Consider the following 21,481-nt stretch of genomic DNA (forward strand, 5'->3'; position numbering starts at 1 on the left):
CGGTTGTATATTAGAGCAATTTCAGAGCATAGTCGTAGCCTGGAGGGCAGGGGGAGGGGGCAGCTGTCTCCCCTGGATCAAGCAAAACAATAGAAATACTTAACTAACTGACCAATCACGTCGGTTCTGCCCCTCCCCCCAACAAAATCCTGGCTTCGCCCATGTGAGCATGCATCTGGCAAGTGTGGGTCCAAGCAGGTTACGAATTCACGATTTGGTGCCCCAGCTGGAACCTCCCCCTCGGGTGCAAACGGGCCCAGCCTCCTCTCCAGTCCGTCAACATGGAATCTGGTTAGCCCGGGTTTACTGGTTCCCACAGGCGCCGCCTTCTTCTCGGTGCTGCTTAATCCAGCTCAAAGCGTCTGTTGGGCTCGTAGGGTCCGTCCGCGCGAGATCATGGCTCTGTACGCGCGGGGATCGGCTGCAGTGGCCGTGATTCGACTGTGTAATCCTCCACTCAACACGCTCAGGTAATTTGCAAGGGAAGACAGGCAAGGGATTCTCGGGCTCCTGGTTGGGGGTGGAAACTGCTAGTCTGCAGATTCGACCCCAGAGAGCGCATTTTTGACCCCCGAAGCAGGCTCGGCCCCAAAAAAGATACGCTGGCAACAAGCGAGCCTGCATGCGTTTCTGCATGGCGGTACTCGGAGGGTCGCTTGCTGTCGCACTCAGGTTCAGCTTGCATGCTTCCCATAGGCAAGGCATCTGGCTGGCCACTGTGAAAACAGGATGTTGGACTAGCTGCTTATGTTTACATGGAAGTAAGTCCCATGATACTCGGTGATGCTTCCTCTTAGGTGCATTGGGTTGTAAGCAGAGCCATTTGCACCCTTACTCTGATTTCATGGGGTTTACTTCCAAATAATTGTGAATAGGATTGCAGCCACAACAACTACCTTCTTCTTGCTGGCCAACCCTTATTTTCCAACAGTGCATAAGCCAGCAAGATATTGAGATGTTGGAGTTTGGTACTGCAGAGATACTTTCACCCTAGTTGGGTGGTTAGCTTTGTTTTCAAGTTTAGCAAGCAGCGTGGGGACCCTAAGTTATGGCATCCCCCCTGCACTTCAGATTCCAGCCCTGAATTTTCTGATAGACAAAAGATACCATATGTACACGAGACATGTGAATTATTACAACTGTTTTCCAGCATTTAATTCCAGAATAATACAAAAATTCCCTATTCTTAAATACAGTTTCTTGCCTGCAGCAAAAGTTAGTTCAAATCAGCACAGGAAACCAGCACCCACACACACTCCTTTTCTTTTTCTTTTTCTTTTTGCCTTCCTTGATCCCTTGTGGGATCAGTGACAGTAGAAATCATTAACTGGCAGATTTCTCCCTGTCAGGATCTGGACTTTAAACCTACCACACTTATGCCCTCTTGGCTCTTTGCCCCACAGTCCCCCCCCCCTCCAAAGCTTTGCTTGCTTTCCTGCCTGCCAGTAGTTTACAGCCCCAGTCCTGTTTTCCCTCCCTCCCTTCCTTCATTTTTATTAAATATTTTCTTGTGTTACAAAGGTATGTCCTGTTTTCTTTCTTGGCTCTTCTTCAACTGTTTGTCTTCACCATGCACCTCCCCTTAATCACTGGTTAATGTTGGTAGGCAATCATCTGTGTGGGTTTCCGACCCACAGTAGTTCAACAACAACAAGCCTCTACAGCTCAATATTATACTATTAAAATGAAGAAAACTGGGGGGGGGGGGTTGGATATTTTTGTGAGAGGACTTAACCCCTGTCCTGGTGAAAGCAAAAAAGTTAATATATTAGTAAATTTAAGAGCTCCCCTCCCTGCCTATCTTGCACCTGACTCCAATGGGTAGATCTTGGAATTTAAATAACAAGCAAGGTAGATCCTGTAGCCTGCATATTCCTGCAATATAACATTTCTGATATATCTTCTGTCACACCACATTTTGAAATGCTGAATATAACAAATAGTAGCCTAACAGCCCATTCCAATGTATGTTTGCTTGGAAGTAAGTCGAACTGAGTCCACTAAGGCTTATTCCTAACTAAGTGTGCATATGATTGGAACCGTAAGTCATATTATCCCTATTTTTGCAAAAACAATTTGGCATTGTTAATGCCCAACCACATTATAGGATCTGCTTTACGGTTTCAAACTGACTTGTCACAACTGCTTAAATTCTCCCACACAAACGATCATGGAGCCATGGCATGGAATTGTATATGTTATAAGAACCACACTGGTACATGCAGTACTGTTCAAAAGTACAAGAGCAGACATGCAATAAGGGAGCTGAAATTCTAATTGGGAAGGTGTCCAAAACACAACATATAACTAAATAAATTAGCATTGAGCTTGGGGAAAAACTCCATTATCTATATCAATATGTTGAAATGTTCACATGATGCAGTTGTGCAATACATGTCTGCAAAACACACTCCCAGTTTACTCTGGGGCACAACATTATAAAATAATCTCTGTGTAGGATGTGTTATGTTTACTGTAATGTGAGATGTGCAGCACCAATGTTTTTCACGTAACAAATCAGTCAGCCTGGGTTCAAACTGGTGTGTTCAAATGACTTTAAGAATAATGCATCTTCAGTTTCTAATTGTGACTTTCTTCTGGCCGTGAAGGTGGAAGAAGTAATGGGGAATCACCAGGGTTTTGAATTTATTTCAAAGTTTTTGCTGCCATTTTAGCTCCCTCTAGTGGTAGTTCATATCTTTTCAGACTTCATGCTTTATCAATGGCCCAGTATGCACATAACAGTAATCCAAATTATGGCTTACTGTGAACAAGAACGTGTAGTAGTAGTAGTAGTAGTAGTAGTAATATTTATACCCCACCCTTTTGGCTGGGTTTCCCTAGCCACTCTGTGTGCTTGTGCCCAGGGAGAAAACTGCAGCCGCTTTATTTCCACGCCCCCACCCCTGGCCCTGCTGCTGCACATTGCAGAGCATAACCGCACCACTGTCTACTATGATACATATTTAATTACCTATGTTGTTTGTATGGCTACTGTTTTTCCCATAAAGAGAGCTCTTTGCAAAATCACCTTTTCACTAAATACTCTAGAAACAGCTCTGTATCAGTATAGATACTTCATGTTTCTTTAGAGTATATTGCCTGGTGTTCATCATCAAGCTTCTATGAGAACAAAAATTCAAATATTCTCATGTTCACTCACACCTTCTCACTCCAGTCTTCTCCTCATACCCAATGACTTCTTCCTTCTTTTTCTGCTTTGACCATTTTGTCAGAACTGACCAACTACTGGCCTCAGTCGACGCACAGAGAAGAATGACATGGTAGAATACTGAAGTACTAGAATGGATTTTAAAACTTCAGAATGCAGATGCTGCTGCTGCTGCATATTTGTAATGTCCCCATGCGTAAACAAAAAAAAATGGTTTCAATTTAAAACAAACAAACAAAAACCACTGCATATTAGGAGAGAGATTCTAGCCCAGCCTACTTCTTGTGGTGTTAGATTTTACTTACCAAGAAAGTTTTGGTTTTCTTTACATAGGAGAAGCATTCAGAAATGGTATCCCACACCTCCACCTTGAAGTAATATTATCTCTTTTCCATCTCAGGTCATTATCACCTTCACCCATCTCTTTTTGCTGATGTGTGGATCAGGCCTACAGTTAGTTTCAAACTATTATTGGAGGGAGGCTCATAGAGGAGCATACAATTCTAAGGCTTGGCCGTCTAATTGCCATTCTTTCTGAACAAATACATTACATGCACATTGGTTTTACCTGTGGACTCAACATAACATCTTTGTAATGTTTAGGTCAGGTTAGAATGGTTAGAACCCTCCATTGAGAGTTCCCAAATAGATTTCACGTGATTTTTTAAAATTATTTTAGAGATTTTTAAAAATAACACTCCTATCAGATATTCCCCTAGCACTTTCAGTGATTATTTTCTTTATTTTAGCCCTGCAACATTACTGGCTTTAGAACGAGATGTGAAGCATGTAAATACTGATCCCACTGTGAAAGCTGTTGTGATTTGTGGAGCAAATGGAAAATTCTGCGCAGGTAAGAGCCTTTGAACTCATGCTTCTGTATCACCTTTTTTCTGCTCCTGTTAAAAATTAATGTTTTGAAACTCTGCACTGGTACCATGGATTTGCCTGGAATCAACTGTATTCTTAGTATTTACTGAAAATAATCCTGGCTAATGAAATGCCAGTACACTTATTCTGTACTAGCCATGTTGTGCTAATGAAAGTAGAGTTTTGGGTGCCTTTCCTTATATCTTGTGATGTCTATTGTTCCTTTAACACACCATTATTTTTAAAGGACTATAAAGTGATTTTTCTGTAACTAAAATAGAGAACCATTTCTGAAGACTCACATTCATTATAGTCTCTGATGACATCAAACATTATTGTTTTCCTCTCTTTCACTAATCCAGTGGTTCCTAAATATTTTGGTATGATGACTCATAGCCCTAATTTACTTGGTATGGTGACCCATCAGTTTATTGTCACATGAATTTTGGACCATTTGTCTTCAGCAGCCATCAGTTTCTGGCATTCCAACTGTAAATTCGTGTATATTGTAATTATAACTTGAAGTATCCAAGCAAAAGTGTACTTAACATTCCTGTTAATGTGGAATTTGTTGAAATGTTTAGGGAAAGTGTGACCCCATCCAGAGCAGGCAACTTACCAACTCAGGAGTGCCAGCTTGGCCCCGCGACCGTGGGTGCCCGGGGCTGTGGGTGCCATGCAGCGTGCATGGCCCTGGCACCGAAATTTGTGAGTGCTCGGCCCTTTCATGGGAAATTTTGTGGGTGCTTAGGCACCCAGGGCCCCAAGGAGCCAGCACCTATGTACCAACTCATATAACCCTGCTACCACATTTCATCTTCATAGCCTGACTCACAAAAATAGGTACTATCAAATGGCAATAGCACAGGTATTGCCTCATCAGCCAGCACAGGATATTCAGTAGCAATTGAGTGATCTGAGTATCATGAAGCCGAAATTCAGATAACTTCACTTCCCCAAAGTTATCTTTGGGAATCATGTTATGACAGTTCACTGAGTTGTTGTTCATTTTGCACAGACAAAGACAACCTTGTAAGATTAGTTACACATGGGTTTCACATTCACTCAAATTTCTGCTTCTTCAGCAGAATATTAGTGGACAAATGTTGATGAAGCAAACTTCAAATCACCCTTGGCTAAATTATTAACTAATCCGGGTGGCAGATCTGGTGATGGTTTGCCAAAAGGTGCTCATCAGAGGCAAGCTGTAACAATCACTCAAAACAACTCCCCAAATAAGCAACCTGTGGCAAACTCTCACTGGATCTGCTGCCAGAGCAGTGTTTTCAAAAAGTGTAGGACTCAAGCCTTTCCTACATTTGGTTACAAGTGACAACAGAGTATTATAATATGCCAACAAAACTAAATGCTGTTAGAGGTTTCATCATACCAGTTAAGGATTAAAAGCAATAATTAATTTGGGTTTGCTTATAAAACCCAATGACCCACTTGCACATGTTTTGTGACCCAGAGGGTTGGAAAACACTGCTCTAACCTGCCTTTATCTTCAGGGCCGTCTTAAGTATCTCTGGCGCCCTGGCGCTGTGGTGTGACGGATCCCTCCGGCGCCCCCCCGCCCCGTTTCCCAGCACGACGGGCGGGTGGGCAGGCGCAGCGCGGCTGCCGAGGGCGCTGCTGCGCGACGGGCGAGTAGGCTCAGCACGCAGCGCTACTGGCGAGGGCGCTGCTGCGCGGGAGAGTGGCGGGCGGGCGCAGCCGCGATACGCCCCCCTAGCAGGCCGGCGCCGTGGCGCCCTGCGCCACCCAGACTACCTGTAGGGCTGGCCCTGTTTATCTTGACATTGCTTATAATGGCTACATTTGCCTATGTTAAAGTTTACGTTTTGTTGGTCCTTTTGTGACTAATTGGATCTGTTTGCATCATTGACTTAACCCTAGAACTTGCTAGCCATCTAACCCTCGTATCTGGTTTTGTGTTAACTTCACTAGCGATTAAATCTTCCTTGATTGTCAATAGGGATGTTGAATGTAATTGGACACAGCAGATCAATGCAAGATCCTATACTAGAGACCCATAGTGGGAATTTTTATTGACTTGACACCTGCCTGTATATAATTTATGGAATGTGTTCTTTGATTTTGTCTATTAAAAAGCATTACGAATGTCTCAAGAGCAGGTTCACTATCCGCTATGCAAGTTCCTTTGGTTTGAAATACTGAGCACACAACTGAAAGCGAACAAAAAGCAACCCTCAAAACCCACAGATAACCTTCCATGGAGCAACACGAGTATCCACCCTTAATAAATTACCCACTACATACCGTATAATACATCCCAACACAATTATTGTAGTCTGTGTTTCTGCCATAAAATTTTGCTTCAAACGGCATAGATTTCTGCAAAGTATGATTCAGCTAAGATATTTTCTTCTAGTTTTCATACATAAGTTTTTCCTAATAAAAACAATATGGGAATTTCAGTGGTTCCACAATTACAAATGTGTTATTTGTGGCTTCTCCTTTGCCAAAGTTCTGCAGAGAGTCCCAAAGACAGAAAATGTAGGATATGTTTTTCAGGAAACAATGTTTGTACACCAAATTGAATCTTTAACATCTATACTTTTCACCCTTCTTGAAGTCTGTGAATCTGCCCTGTTGTTGGTTGTCATCTACCAATTTGAAGAATGGTTTATCTGGATAGTTTATTTGAAGATTTGTATATATATTCATGGCTTTGTTCAATTTCTTTAGGTGCTGATATCAAAGGATTTCCCAGGATAGGTCAAGAAGACATGCCCAGCTTGGAGGCAGTAGTTTCTCTGATAGAGAAGAGTGAAAAGCCAGTGGTGGCTGCTATTGAAGACGTGGCTTTTGGAGGAGGCCTGGAACTAGCACTGGGCTGTCATTACAGGATTGCAAATAAGCAGGTACAATGATTTTTTTTTAAAAAAAAAGAAAAACAGCTTAGATAGGTCAGCCTGTTGGAAGGGCTCCTTAATGTACGTTCTCTCCATGAGTTTGAACTTGGAATATTACCTCTAGCCCACACTCCACCCAGAGACCTTAGAGACATAACCCAGGTAAGGGATACCTATTTATCATTAAAAACTATGACATCATTGATAAATGAGAGTGATACAGCTCCACATCCCCCCCTTTGTTTTCATTCAGTTTTGTTTGGTTTTTTTGTTACTAGGTGCTATTGAAGTGTATGTTCTCTCATATATATATATATATATATATATATATATATATATATATATATATATATGAAACCAGTAACTCTCTAACCATTCATCTCAAATATCCTATCTTTGTTCCAGGCTTGGGTAGGTTTACCTGAGGTCACATTAGGCTTACTTCCTGGTGCTGGCGGGACTCAGCGACTTCCCAGACTGATTGGAGTACCAGCTGCACTTGAAATCATCACCACAGGTAAGGGCTCCTCCAGATGTGAATGCTAACCATACCGATGTCAGGTATATTAACAGCTGGATAACTATACTGACATTAAAAGATAATGAATATCTATGCAAGTAACATGTTAGAAAATGGCTGTGACAAGCACACACTATGTATGTATAAGGTCCTAAGTTCGATCCCTGAAATTTCTAGGTAATAAGATGTATATAAGGTCACAAAATTGGACATTCAGACTGTTTTGGGTGGAGTTGCACTCCCCTTAGGAATCACTTCACCAGTCCAATCAGTGGAAGGATTTGTGCTTGCACAACAGGGCTTCCCGACTCTCTTCCCCCATGTCCCCCCCCCCAATGGCTCTGGGTTAGGGTTAGGAGAACCCCCCAGAATAGTGCATGGGGAGAGGATGGTTCCATCTGCCAAGCTGCATTTTGTGCAGACAGAACAACTGGAAAAGTGTGGCATTGAATTGCACCCTATATTTCTATCCCACTTTTTAACTAGAGTCCTCAAAGCAGCTAACAACATTTATAAATGCAACAGATACACAAAGAGCCACATGCTTAAAACAAACAAACAAACAACCAGCCCCACTGGAGCTGGAACTGACTGCAGATATTCCTTCCTGCATGGCAGGGTGAAGGAGTCTGAGTGGTGTAGGTCCCACTCCCAATCTTGCTGCCTACCTCCCTTGTTCCTTTCTTCCTTCCCACAGACATGCAGATGGGGGGCAGTCCAACTGGAGCAAACCCTGTCTTGTCTGCCTTCCTCACGCTCTTCTTCCTTCCCACTTCTTCATGCCAGGAAGACATGTGCCAGCAACTGAAGCACTGAAACTGGGAATCCTAGATGGGATTGTGGAAGGAAAAACAATCGAAGCAGCCATAAACTTAGCAGAAAAAGTAGTAGGTAAGAGGTATTAACTGTATTGGGCGGCAGCAGAACACAAGAGTCATGACCTGAAGCCCGGTCTAATATAAGCCCAAATGTGGAAAAACGCCATAGACAAATATCAGTGAAAATATTTATTTAGCAGAGCAATCCTATGCATGTTTATTCAGAAGTGTTGAGTGGGGCTCATTCCCTGGTACATAAGTGTGCATAGGACAGTAACCTTACTAAGGTACAACATTGGAATGGTACAAAGCCCTGATACACAGGATAGTTGGTGGAAAATAATAAGACTGTATTTCCAAATCATAAATGTCCATACAAAAATCCTTGGTTAATTTGATGCCCTGCCAATTAACTGGTGAAGCTGTTTTATATGTTTTTGTTTTTCAAATAAAGCTATATATCAATGATCTGAATATCAATGATCAAGGCATTCCAAAAACATTGCTTTTTTCAAAATAATCACATGACTAAGGTAGGAGTTCATGCAGCCTTGGTTGTCCTTAGTCAATATAACCTTGTTCTCATTGGGGTGGAAGAGCGTTCCCTGAAATGTTACTCCAGTTGTTCTTATTTATTGCTGATCATGGCAAATTTTTACTGGACCTTTATTGTCTTATTGTTTATTGTGTTTTTATTCTAACATATTCAATGTTAGGTAGTATATAAATGTTGTAAATATATGTCTGAAAACAGTAATTCATGTCGGGTATGGGGAACCTGTGGCCTTCCAGATGTTGATGGACTACAACTCCCATCATCCCTGACTATCCTTGGCCATGCTGGCTGAAGCTGATGGGAGTTGGGAGTCAACACCAGGCATCCCCAAACTTCGGCCCTCCAGATGTTTTGGACTACAATTCCCATCTTCCCCCGACCACTGGTCCTGTTAGCTAGGGATCATGGGAGTTGTAGGCCAAAACATCTGGAGGGCCGCAGTTTGGGGATGCCTGGTCAACACCATCCGGAAAGCCATAGCTTTCCCAGTCCTGTAATATTTGCCATCACAGCACTGAATGTCCTCCTGTGTTCCACCAAGGCTCTTTGCCTGGGTCTGCTAAAACATAGGAGTTACAATACCCCTGGCAGGCCAAAATACACGGCTCAAGGCTTTGGTGGGTGTGTAAATCCATTCCCAAAAGAGGTAAATACTCCCCAAGGAAGTTTGGGAGCCTTCCCTTAGAACCTTCCAAGCAAGGACTTTCTATAACTTGCACAAAACAATCTGCTATGCTGCTAATCTGGTTTTGCAGTTATTAACTTCTTTCTATGGTTTAACCTAAATCTGCTTTCTGTTTCCACCATTTAGCAGTTTTCATATATTTGTCTGTTTACTTCTTTGTTGATATCCAGGCATCTGCTGTGCAGTGAGTTAAAGGACAAACGCCGGCAGGACCCTACAGGAGCACCTGAGGCCTGTCTAAATCACTGAGCAGCACATTCCTTGGTGCATATACCTCGTGAAAATGTGTCTATGCGGAGTCAGTGTCAACAAATGGCTGGCCTATAATTTTGGAGTTGAGCATCATTACTGCCAGTTGTAACGAAAACACAATTGGTTAGAAATTTTAAAACAGAGACACGCTTGCGACTGAGCGGGTCTAATAATCACACGGTCAAGAAACGCCTATTTTACGAAACACAAGCAAGCTTAATGCGACAAACGTAAGCATGGCCAACAGGTGACTAGCAGCACAATCCTATACATCCCTACTCAGAAGTAAGTCCCATTGAGCTTAAGTGGTGCTACTGGCACTTACAACAGTTGGAGTAGCACAAGCACCAGATTGGCTACACTGGTGTGCTTGGTAGCTCTGATCTCATTGCTGCCCTGTCCAATACCAGTAAGTGACAGCAACACTGCTGTGGGGAGGGAGGCTGTACACTCCTGCCCTGCCCTGCTGGTCATTCCTGGTAAGAGAGTATAAGATTGCAGCCAATGGCTGTCATCTTGTGCATGCTTCCCTGCAGAGAACCTCAATGAGCAAGTAGCATTTACTTCTGATTAAAATATTCATAGAATTCTGCTGTTAATATATATTTTTTAAGCACCAGAAAACAAATTATCGAACAACTAGATCTTTCCACATTTGGCTACCCATAAAGTCGTACTTCTTCTCACTACTCTTCTGAAGGCAATAGTTGGTGAGACATTTCCAATGCACAGAGGTCCACATTTCAAGCAGGATGACTTCAGGGTACTGCTGACTGAGTCACTGAGGCTGCTGTCCTATACGCACACTTACTAGGGATTGGGAGAGCAGTTTGATTCAGTTCACAATTTTCGGCAATCCTACTGACTTTGCACTTTCTGAAACGATATGTGAATTGAAACAGACATTCTTCAAATTCTGCAGTTCTCCACATTTTGCCATGCAGCTCTCCAGCCAAGTAATGTTTACTAAAATGCACATGCTAGGGTAAAATATGCATTCAAATGCATGTACAGTATTCAGGAAAATATCATACAAAAATTCATTATATAAAGGAAAATAGCTTTGGGAAAATGGGAATGTTACACAAAACTGCATACAAAGATGAGCATATGAGGAGAAATCCATGCTAAAATCTAGTGATTTTCATGAAGACTAAAAACAAAAAAACCTAAGTAACTTATGAACTGATGAAGAAAGGTGGTGAACTAAGCTAAAGGGTGAGAAAATGAGAAACTAGAAGAAACCAAAATGGACCAATTCATCTATTCCTACTAGGGAATAAGTCCCATTGAAACCAAAGGGGCTTGCTTTTGAATAAACATGCACAGGGTTGCCCTGTGACCCTGTTCTACAGATTACTCAAGTGGTGTGCAACTTGCACCTCTGTAAAAAAGGGGGGAGAGTATTCTCAATTCAGCTAGATGTCTTGTGAGCAAGGAACAGAAAATGTATTTGTGGGGGGAATATGTTTGCATCAGCTGTTTTTAACATCACACTATTCACTTTGTCCACCTGATGGCACTAAAACCTGGATAATAATGCTGCTTTCAGCATACAGCAGCAAATACCATCAATTTATCAGAGTTCCATAGTTCTTTGTGTTCATGGAGGCAGCTACTGTGCCATTGTTCAGATGAAGTCTGAACAGTGGCTGCCTTTTAATTCTAGGCTTTTTGAAGGAAAGACGGGGCACAAATGTAAAAAGAATATAAATGTTACCATTTAACTGTTGGTAATTCTACCCATGACACAACAAAGTTTGGAGCGTTTCAGTGCCCAGTAATCTGTATATCTGAGGAAGGTTTCCTGCAAAGCAGACCTTACTGTAATTATGTTGCCATAATTTTTCAATGGCGTTTCAAGCAGAGTTTGGGGGAGGTGAGCCTCCAGCTCTTGTCTGGGTGAGTCGCCTGCCAAAAACAAACAAACAAACAAAACCCCATCTCATCTCCTCTAAGAATCAATTAGAAAACACCAGTAATTGGTGACAAAGAGTGTAATTGGTAACAAAGAGTAATTGCTGACAAAGTGTGTTTGCAAACACATCGGGTTTGGGGTGGGGCTCAGATGCACTCCTATAGCGCACATTTCACTACCTACAGTCCACAGATGGTCACCTATGGCAGGTGGGGACAAGTATAGGCTGTGGTATCTGTGGACTTTAAAGTAAGTGGTAGACTGTCACTTTGAGATGATTACAATACGGCGTAAAACGGGAGGGAAACATCTGGACTGCAGTCCCAGTTTGGCCTGTGAGGCTGTTTCCCACAAACCATGCCCACCTACCCTGTACATGATGTCAAGTATGGGGCAGACATGGACTGACTAGTTTTATCGTCTTGATTTCTCTGTCCCTACAGGACAACCGTTGGACCCTCGCAGGCTCTGCCAAAAACAAACTCCCAGGCTACCCAACATGGAAGCCTTTCTTGATGCAGCTTTTGTGAAAGTGAAGAAGCAGGCCAGTGGGTGCCTCTCGCCAGAAATGTGTTTCCAAGCTGTAAAAGCCTCTGTGTACCTGCCATTTGCAGAAGGACTTCGCAGAGAAAGAGAGCTGTTCATGTTCCTCTTGACTTCAGGACAGGCTAAGGCATTGCAATATGCCTTCTTTGCACAAAGGTTGGTGCAGAAGTGGGCATTGCCCAGTGGAGCATCTTGGAAAACTGCAGTCCCTCAGCCAGTCCGGAGAGCAGCTGTGATAGGTAAGACTATAGGATTCCACGAGTTAAGCCATTTCTTGATATCTCGTTCTCGGTAGCAGTTGTAAAGTTCCTATTTTGTTCCCTGTTCATTCTTAAGCACCACCTAATTTGCATGCAGGAGATCCAAAATTGGTGTGTCACCTCTTCAGTCCCGGCTTCCCTTTTCAGTAGCTGCATCACTGTTTAGAGATCCTGGAGCTCAGCCATCCTTTGAATCTCCCAATACAGGGGGAGAAAAGGAAACCAATGGCCCATTATCCCTTCCTCTTCTGTGATAGGTTAAGTAGAGGGAGATTGTTTTGCTAAGCCAGTATAATAATAATAATGTATTGGCTCTATGAAATTCCTGTATTTGGAATGTGATCTTTGAAAGTAGGTCTTCTGCAACAGATGCAGAAGATATTTTTGTCAGGTGTCATGCGGAGGTGACAGAAGGTGCACCTACACCCACACAGCCCATAAAGCCTCCTTTGCTTCTGGCCACAATGGGTAAAGGTTCAGCAAGAAAAGGGGGCTGTCAGGCTTGGGTTTCAAAGACTGCTTTCCCCTTGCACAGAGGCTGTTTACTGAAACGTACTTAATCATTTGTGGATGTATTCATCCCAATATGTTTTGTTGACAAGTACCTTTTAAGAAGCTTTCATCTCATTGTAGCGAGCCACTCTTCCCATTTTGGCGTTTCCTATTTCTCTAACAACCCCCCCCCTGAAAATAATGCCTTCATTAATTTTTTATACAGGCAACTGAAATAAAGCTCTTTGATGCACTGCACAGATCTCTCAACAGTCCTTTGCTGTTTTGCATATTGATCGGTATACACTACTCAGTGGGAGACAGCTCTTTAAGTAGCCCAGCCCTTAGCAATGCCCCTTTGATTTTTAAGAGACTGCCAGCCATCTCGTCTCTCCCTCACCAGTTATTAGATACAGGATGTGTTTTGCTGCAGTGGGTGCAACCTGAGCTCTCTGCAAGCTCACCTCAGCATGAGGTAGCCTTGAGGACTGTGGCTTCATATGCCCCTTTGCTTCTTCCACTTTGCAATCTTAATTATCATTCTCTGCATGATTCATACCCCTTTAGAGCAAAAATCTCTATGTCGTCAGTTACATCTGCCAACAAGCCTGAACTCTCCAGTTGCTATGAACTCATCCACTGGAGAACTGACATTCATGTATAAGCAGCATGGAGCCTGAAGCTCAGCACATGTGGGAGGGATGTGGTTTATTGTTCAGTATGCAGACGTAAATGTGTGCCGACCTGATCTGCATTACCACATGGGCTTTGGTAGGAACAGTCTCCATTTTGAGTTTCATGGGAAATCATAAATGACAGGTTTGCTGCTAGACAAGTGACAGATATGCAAAATGGATATGTCTGTTATGGAAATACAGATACAGGTCAAAACAGAAATATTAATTCTGAATTATCATTGGAATGGAGCAAGAATAGTTTGCCCAGAGGATCTTACTCCAAGCTAATATTAATCTAGAGAATATGTAGTAGAAACACTAGCATCTACCAACATCTGTTTCTCATGTTGGCACCTTATTTGCATATTCTTCAGAGACTACCAAGAACTTTGAAATAAACCAGCACTTTAATTGAACATTTACAATCTGAATATGTTTCAATTCATTTTAAGCCAACTGAATACAAGTTTTCCATCATTATACATGGGTCACTGTGCGTTGCTACAAACTTGCTTCACTGCTTCGAGCAAACTGAATCTGAAATGCTTTTAAGGCAGTGCTAGGATGAATTTTGCATGACTGCTTGAGCATATCTGGTGCTCAGCTACCTAATAAATTGATTTGGTCCTCTTTTGTTGTAATATACAGAAGCAGGGTGTGGGTGTTAAGTTGTAAGGACAGCATTATCGAAATGAAGGTAACAACACTTGTCTGTGGTGGTTGCAATATATATAACACCGCCTCCCCTGCCCCTGCAAAACTTGAATGTGATCCAAGTCTTCTCTTCATTGCAATGGAGTCTGGGCTTCAGTATTAGACCTAAAACTCTCTTTAAAGAGCCAGTGTTGGGCCCTGCCCTTTGAATCTCCATTAATCTTCTGCATTGATCTAGAACTGGTTTTCTCAGATTCTTCTGTGTATAAAGAGACTTTTCATCCTTCCCCACTAACAGCCAAATTTGGAGAGATTCATAAACAGGATCATGCGTGTGTGTGTGTGTTTAAATAAGGCGTAATCGCAGCTATAGATATCACTATGATTCAGATTTGGTCCACAGCAGTGGGCGGCAGAGTTTTTTTAAAAAACAATTTCCCCAATGAGCTCCCCCTCCCCCAAAAAGCTGTTGTGTGCCCCATATGGGGAAGTATACAGGCCCCATGCATACAGGGAACCAGCTAGAAATCAACCATACAACTAGAAAACTACAGTGGGAACTGAGGTCAGATCAACTACATGAGATGACTTAGAGGGGGGAAAGGACTTCCAGACGTAGTAAAGGTAAAGGTAAAGGGACCCCTGACCATTAGGTCCAATCATGACTGGGGTTGCGGCGCTCATCTTGCGTTATTGGCCGAGGGAGCCGGCGTACAGCTTCCAGGTCATGTGGCCAGTATGACTAAGCTGCTTCTGGTGAACCAGACCAATGCACGGAAACGCCGTTTACCTTCCCGCTGTAGATACCTATTTATCTACTTGCACTTTGATGTGCTTTTGAACTGCTAGGTTGGCAGGAGCTGGGACTGAGCAACGGGAGCTCATCCCGTCACGGGGATTGAAACCGCTGATCTTCTGATCGGCAAGCCCTAGGCTCTGTTGTTTAACCCACAGCGCCACCCGTGTCCCAGAAGTAGTAGGAAACATGTAAATAGAGAGAAACAGATTCCAGCTTTTCTTTTCATTGTCAATCAATCAAAACCTTTATTGGCATCATCCACAAACATTCACAAACATTCTTTTCATTGTGTCTTTGATCTTGTAAACTATTTTTCATCCCACAGTAGACTCGAGGACTGAGCCAAATTGCTACCTTGTTTAACCTGCATTACTAGGAATTGATCTTGTTTTACTGACAGCATAATTTCAGCTATTCTTCATAAAGCTGCTTTAGATTAATTTTTTAATCCCTGTAGTTTGTATTTCTTTGTCCAGCTAAAACAAGTCACATTCATAAACCTGATAATATGGGCCATGAGTTTTTAAAATAATTAAATCACTGTACAGCAAAAGTGTTAGTCACATAGTTTTGACCCCTTTAGCAAGCCTTAGACATTGACAGCTGGTTCTAAATATTGTTTATTACAAAGTTTCCTCATTCTGATCTTTGGCCCCTGCAGTACAAAGGGATTTTGATCTGATCCTCATCAGGTAGCTGTCCCAGAACACAGATTGAGAAGCTGTCCAAATATAAAATCAGTGGGCTGAAACTAGAATGTATTGAGCATTTAGCAGGCCAGCCTAGATAGCTATCTCACTGAGGAAGCACCATGTGTAAGGCTCCATAAAGCTTTGAGCAGAAGGCTTTTGGGGAACATTGACTAATAGCAATTTGATGCAGCCTTTCTGGAATAAATGAAGATCAATAAGTTTTGAAAGCATGCTGCACATGCAAGAAGGTAACCACCACACTTCATGACAGAAAAGACGGTTAATCAGACAAAAGGTCACTTGATTGTGAGGAATTCCTATTCTGCTACAAGTTTATGCTGGCTGCATTCTGATATGATGGTACACCGTAGTTTGTATTATGAACACAAGCATCCAAGAGCCTTAGGATTGCACATTCCCTCATCATCTTATTTCTATAAGTGGAGGAGACAAGAAGTATCTAGTGGGGATTTGCAGCCATTTTGTCCAAACCTAATAACTATGATTTGTGTAAAAATACAGTTTGCTGGAGTTTGGCAAAGCAGCAACTATGAATTGCTACATAGCTTATCTCCTCCACTCATGCATAGAGGAAGAAAAGGAGGAGAGTGCAATTTCTAGTAGCTATTGAACAGAATCCCCTATGAAATGCATAATCCCAACTCACTTGCACAGACATTGACGTTGCTTTCCATCTTCAGCCTTGCTGTAGTTGCTTTACTTTTCAGGATGGCAATGTTAATTCAAATGTGGATCTTCTCTTTTTTTAAAAAAAATTTTTTTTTAATTGTACAAAGACAACTCCAAGTCAAAAAAAGGAAAAAAGAAGAAAAGGGGGGAAAAGGAAGAAAAGGAAGAGAAAAAAAGAAAGGAGAAAAGAAAAAAGAAAAAAAAGGAGAAAGAAAAAAGAAAGGACCTAAACAAAAACAAAAAAAGGAAATACAGTATATATATATATACATACATACACATACATTCGCATATGAGATATATGTACACATACATACACAGAGAGGAAAAAAAACTGCAACACATAAACACTAAAATGTGGTACAGATAAAAAACAATTCCTATTGTATGAACATCACTTCCCTTTATCAATTCTTCCTTATCCTGCTCTATCTTTTTTACCCCCACCAATATATCCGTATCTACCTATCTCTATTCACATATCATCTGCCAAATTGATCTTTCCTCTATTTATTATTCGTTTGTTGCTCTTTCTATATGTATTTTAATCGAAGCATATCACCAAATTTGTATTTATCTTTTCTTTTTTAAGATAATCCTCAACATATTTCCATTCTGCCTTGCTTTTTTGTATCGGAATATTTCTAATTGCTGCTGTCATCTTTGCCAAATTCATGAATTCCACTAATTTTTCTTGCCATTCGCCAATTGTTGGTACTCTCTCTCCTTTCCAGTTCTTTGCTATAAGGAGGCGTGCTGCTGCACATGCATATAATAATATATTTTTCCTATCATTAGGGAAATTGTCTGGCATGCTTAATAAAAGTATTTCTGGTTTTTTCTCAAATGTAAACCTCAGCATCTTTTTTAGCTTCTCATACACATTATTCCAAAATTCATAAATTTTATCACACTGCCACCAACAATGAAAATAATTTCCCAATTTTTCTTTGCATTTCCAACATTCTTTCGAATTAGTCTTATAAATTTTTGCTAGCTTTTCTGGTGTGAGATGCCATCTATATATTATCTTCATCATGTTCTCTTTTATATTTGTACAAGCTGTGAATTTCATACCTTCCCTCCACAGTTTATCCCACTGCGTTCTATAAATTGGTCTTCCTAGGTCTTGTGCCCATCTTATCATTGTACATTTCACTTCTTCATCCTTCATTTCCCACTCTAACAGATGACTATATAATGACTATATAATTTTGCCAATGGTTTACTTTCGTTGTCTAATAATATCTCCTGTAACTTAGATTTATTATCTGCAAAACCAATTTCCCTGTGTTTGCTCAATAGACTCTGCATTTGGTGATACTGCAGCCAGCTCGAGCACTTATCCCTGATTTCATGATACGGTTTCAATATTAATTTCCCATTTTCCTTTATTAATAATTCCTGATACGTTAACCATTTCTTATCGTAAGTTCTGTTACTTAAAGCTGTCATCTCCAAAGGTGATGTCCACCAAGGCGTTTTGGATTCCAACAGGTGTTTATACTCCATCCAAATCTTTAATAATGCTTTTTTGAAAACATGGTCTGAGAATTCTTTTAAATTTCCTTTCTTTTCATTTAATAAATATGTATGCCAACCTGCTAAATTTCTAAACCCTTCCAAATCCAAAATTTCTTTATTTTCCAATTTTATCCAATCCTTGACCCAACACAAGCCTGCCACAGCATAATAGATCTTTAAATCTGGGACTCCCCACCCCCCTCTTTCTTTAATATCAGTAAGTAACCTAAATTGAATTCTGGCTTTTTCAAATGTGGATCTTCTCAATGGTTCCCCCCCTCAATTTATTTGCCTATATTGTAAGTTGCCTAATAAGCTTCTCTCTGTATAACATTTCTAATTATTTCTTCTCTTTTCTCTCCCTGCCCTTTTTATTACAAGGTTTAGGGACAATGGGACAAGGCATCGTGGCATCTCTGGTCAAGGCTAAAATTCCTGTAGTGGCTCTTGAACAGGATAAAAAGCATTTGGAGCTGGCTAGAGGAACTATCACAGCCCTGTTAGAAAAGGAAGCTTTAAGAATGCAACAGAATGGCCAAACACTGGCTGCCTCTATCCCTGGTTTGCCTCAGTTCACACTGGATTTTGGTGCACTGAAGGATGTAGATATGGTTATTGAGGCTGTATATGAGGATATGGCTCTGAAGAAGGAAATCTTCCAGAAGTTATCAGCAGTCTGCAAACCTGAGGCCTTTCTGTGCACAAACACCTCTTGCCTTGATATTGATGAGATTGCTTCTGTCACAAACCGCCCTCAGCAAGTTATTGGTACCCATTTCTTCTCACCAGCTAATAGAATGAAGCTACTAGAGATAATCCATGGTCAGCGAACATCTCCCACTGCCATTGCCACAGCCATGAGAGTTGGCAAAGCTATGGGCAAAATTGGGGTTGTGGTAGGGAACTGTTTTGGTTTTGTTGGGAACCGAATGCTGAATTCTTACACTGAGCAAACATACTTCCTTTTGGAAGAGGGCAGTACTCCAGAGGAAGTAGACAAAGCTCTGGGGGAATTTGGTTTCAAAATGGGTCCCTTCCGTGTTTCAGACCTTGCTGGGCTTGATGTGGGCTGGAGATCTAGGGAAGGGCAAGGCCTGACTGGTCCCAGCTTGCCTCTTGGCACACCTCCTCGTCAACGAGAGGGCAGACGATACAGCCCACTCCCTGATATTCTGTGCGAGAAGGGGAGATACGGCCAGAAAACTGGGAAGGGTTGGTACCAATATGATAAACCTGGGGGAAGGGTAGCAAAGTCAGATCCGTGGCTTCATAGTTTTCTTGCTGAGTACAGAAGTGCTCATGGTATTTCAGTACGCACCATTAGCCAAGATGAGATCCTGGAGCGCTGCCTATATTCCCTTGCCAATGAAGGTTTCCGGATATTATCCGATGGAATAGCTGCTTATCCAGAAGCTATTGATACCATCTACATCAATGGCTATGGCTGGCCCAGACATAGGGGTGGTCCCATGTTCTATGCTTCTGAGGTAGGGTTGCCTACGGTTCTAGCAAAATTGCAGAAGTATGCTGAGGCTAATCCTGACATACCCAGACTACAGCCCAGTGCCTTTCTGCAGAAGCTTGTAGCTTTGGGCAGCCCTCCTCTGAAAGAGTGGTCATCACTTGTGGGAACTCAGAACAGCAAGTTGTAATTGCACTGCAAGCAGTCTTGTTTTCCCATTCCAATATTTTTGACTATTCCAGTCCAGACTAAAACACAGTGCATTGTAGAACATTATCAGTGTCTCTTCTGATTCTAATACAATCTATGTTTCCTGCCTATGTGGGTGAAATATTGCTGCTTGCAGCATGCTTTTTTATCATACCTTCTTGAAATTGTGCCTGAGGGTCTCACTTGAAAACATAATACTTTCATGTCTAATGAAACTGCTCAGCCTCTCCATGAGATCATCATGGAACCTGGTTTGACAGCTCAGAAAGGGAAAGACAACTGAGAGAGAAGGCAGAGAGTTTTAAAAATACAGTATATGTGACTTTCTACAGCCACTGTTTTTTCCTCCATTTCTTTGTTTACTACATTTAAAGTCGACCTGCCCATGAGTCTGGGTGAGGCAGCCACCTCAGGTGCCCCCCCCCTCAAGGGGTGTTACCCCCATTCTGCTGCCCAGCTTGCTGCTGGTCTCCCTGGACTCTGGGGCAAAGAGGGACTGATGCCAAAGCTCTGTGGAAGGCCTCCCCCTCTGCCAAGTCAACAAAAGGAGGAGCATTCCTCCACCCAGGTTTGCCACTGGGCAGAGGGGGAAATCCCCCCCACCTGGTGGTGTAGTGGGGCTTTGCACTGACTTCTCCTGAAGGGAGGAGCTGATGCAAAGCCCCACTGCCTGGCAGGAGATAGTTCCAAATAAATTCAGAGGAGCATATCTCAATTTCACCTGCTTCTGATAGCTATCATGCTGACCGTTGCTCTTCCACAATTATTGTGTGCTAAGTAAAAAAAAAAGACCACTTCAAAGATGAAATGCAGTGAAGTGGATAAACACTGCCGAGGAGAAATGTAGCTGAGAAACAGAACTCTCAGCCTTGGAAAAAGCTCAGTTCCACCTTCTTACACATTGATGGTGGACAATGAATCTCAGCAACTGATGTTTCAAATGCTCTTCAGTCTAGCATAAACAAGTGCCTCGTTCTTGCTGGCTGCCTTTTCTAAATCAGTGTCTCCTCTCCTTTTCAAACCTATGTGATCGCCGAATTCCTCAGTCTGTTTCTCTTCCATAATTTGGAATTTCTGTTTCAGCAAGTACAGAATAAGTGCCTTCAGGAACATTGATTTTAGGGCCTGCTGGAAATAATGTGTATCAGGGATTCCATAAGCACCAATGGTGCCAGCAAAAAGGGCTTCCAAGACTGCTGTACCAACCCCTGAGTCTGAATTACAGTGCTGAGGCCGCAAGATTGTCCAAACTTCTCTTCTCAGACTAATCATTTCTGAAATCCAGGAAATCAAAAGTAAAATCACCAAGATTCAGCAAGGATTTACCCCCCTTAAATAAAGCTATTTTAATTAATCACATATACCTTTCTACAGTGTCCTTTCCTGATCTTACACTCAAATCTAGTATCACAAAGCACCTAGAACTGGGGCTGGGAATTGCCAGCCCACTGGCCAAATTTGGCCCACCAGGCGGCCTCATTTGGCAAATCACACCAGGGGCGAACGCGGGTCTTTGAAATTTCAGTGGCTCCTGGTGCGAGGCCAAAATTCACTGCTCCCCTGCCTCTCGCCTTCCATACATCATAGTTGCAACACCATGAGGTGCCCTCTGGGCTCAGCACCCAGTGCAGTGGAACAAATTATGCTGCCCTAAATCTGCCTCTGGTTACTCCCAGGGCTTGGCCAAAGGGGGCTGTGCAGGCATTGCCAATATGGCAGGCCTTAAGATGCTGAATTTTCTATTCATGATTATTCAGGAGAGCTGGTGACATGTATTGGTTAAAAGGAGACCCGGATTCAAATCC

At 42.2% G+C, this 21,481-nt stretch overlaps 1 protein-coding gene across 1 annotated transcript; it reads left to right on the forward strand.

Moving 5' to 3' along the window:
• The first annotated feature begins 202 nt into the window (after positions 1–202).
• Positions 203–21,035, forward strand: EHHADH (enoyl-CoA hydratase and 3-hydroxyacyl CoA dehydrogenase). The gene is made up of 7 exons (XM_035133329.2): positions 203–470; positions 3,922–4,025; positions 6,755–6,930; positions 7,327–7,438; positions 8,228–8,332; positions 12,114–12,455; positions 18,386–21,035. Exons 1-7 carry the CDS (start codon positions 397–399, stop codon positions 19,654–19,656), a joined length of 2,184 nt encoding a protein of 727 aa, XP_034989220.2. The 5' UTR covers positions 203–396; the 3' UTR covers positions 19,657–21,035.
• Positions 21,036–21,481: the final 446 nt, after the last annotated feature.

The sequence above is a fragment of the Zootoca vivipara genome, chromosome 5 (assembly GCF_963506605.1).
Source record: "Zootoca vivipara chromosome 5, rZooViv1.1, whole genome shotgun sequence".
Lineage (NCBI taxonomy): Eukaryota > Metazoa > Chordata > Lepidosauria > Squamata > Lacertidae > Zootoca > Zootoca vivipara.

What these genes read in the sequence shown, in the direction of transcription:
- EHHADH (XM_035133329.2), top strand. Translation starts at nt 397, where the DNA reads ATGGCTCTGTACGCGCGGGGATCGGCTGCAGTGGCCGTGATTCGACTG. An exon ending in CCTCCACTCAACACGCTCAG is followed by an intron (nt 471 to 3,921) that starts GTAATTTGCAAG and finishes TCTTTATTTTAG; the next exon opens with CCCTGCAACATTACTGGCTT. An exon ending in ACTTGAAATCATCACCACAG is followed by an intron (nt 7,439 to 8,227) that starts GTAAGGGCTCCT and finishes TCTTCATGCCAG; the next exon opens with GAAGACATGTGCCAGCAACT.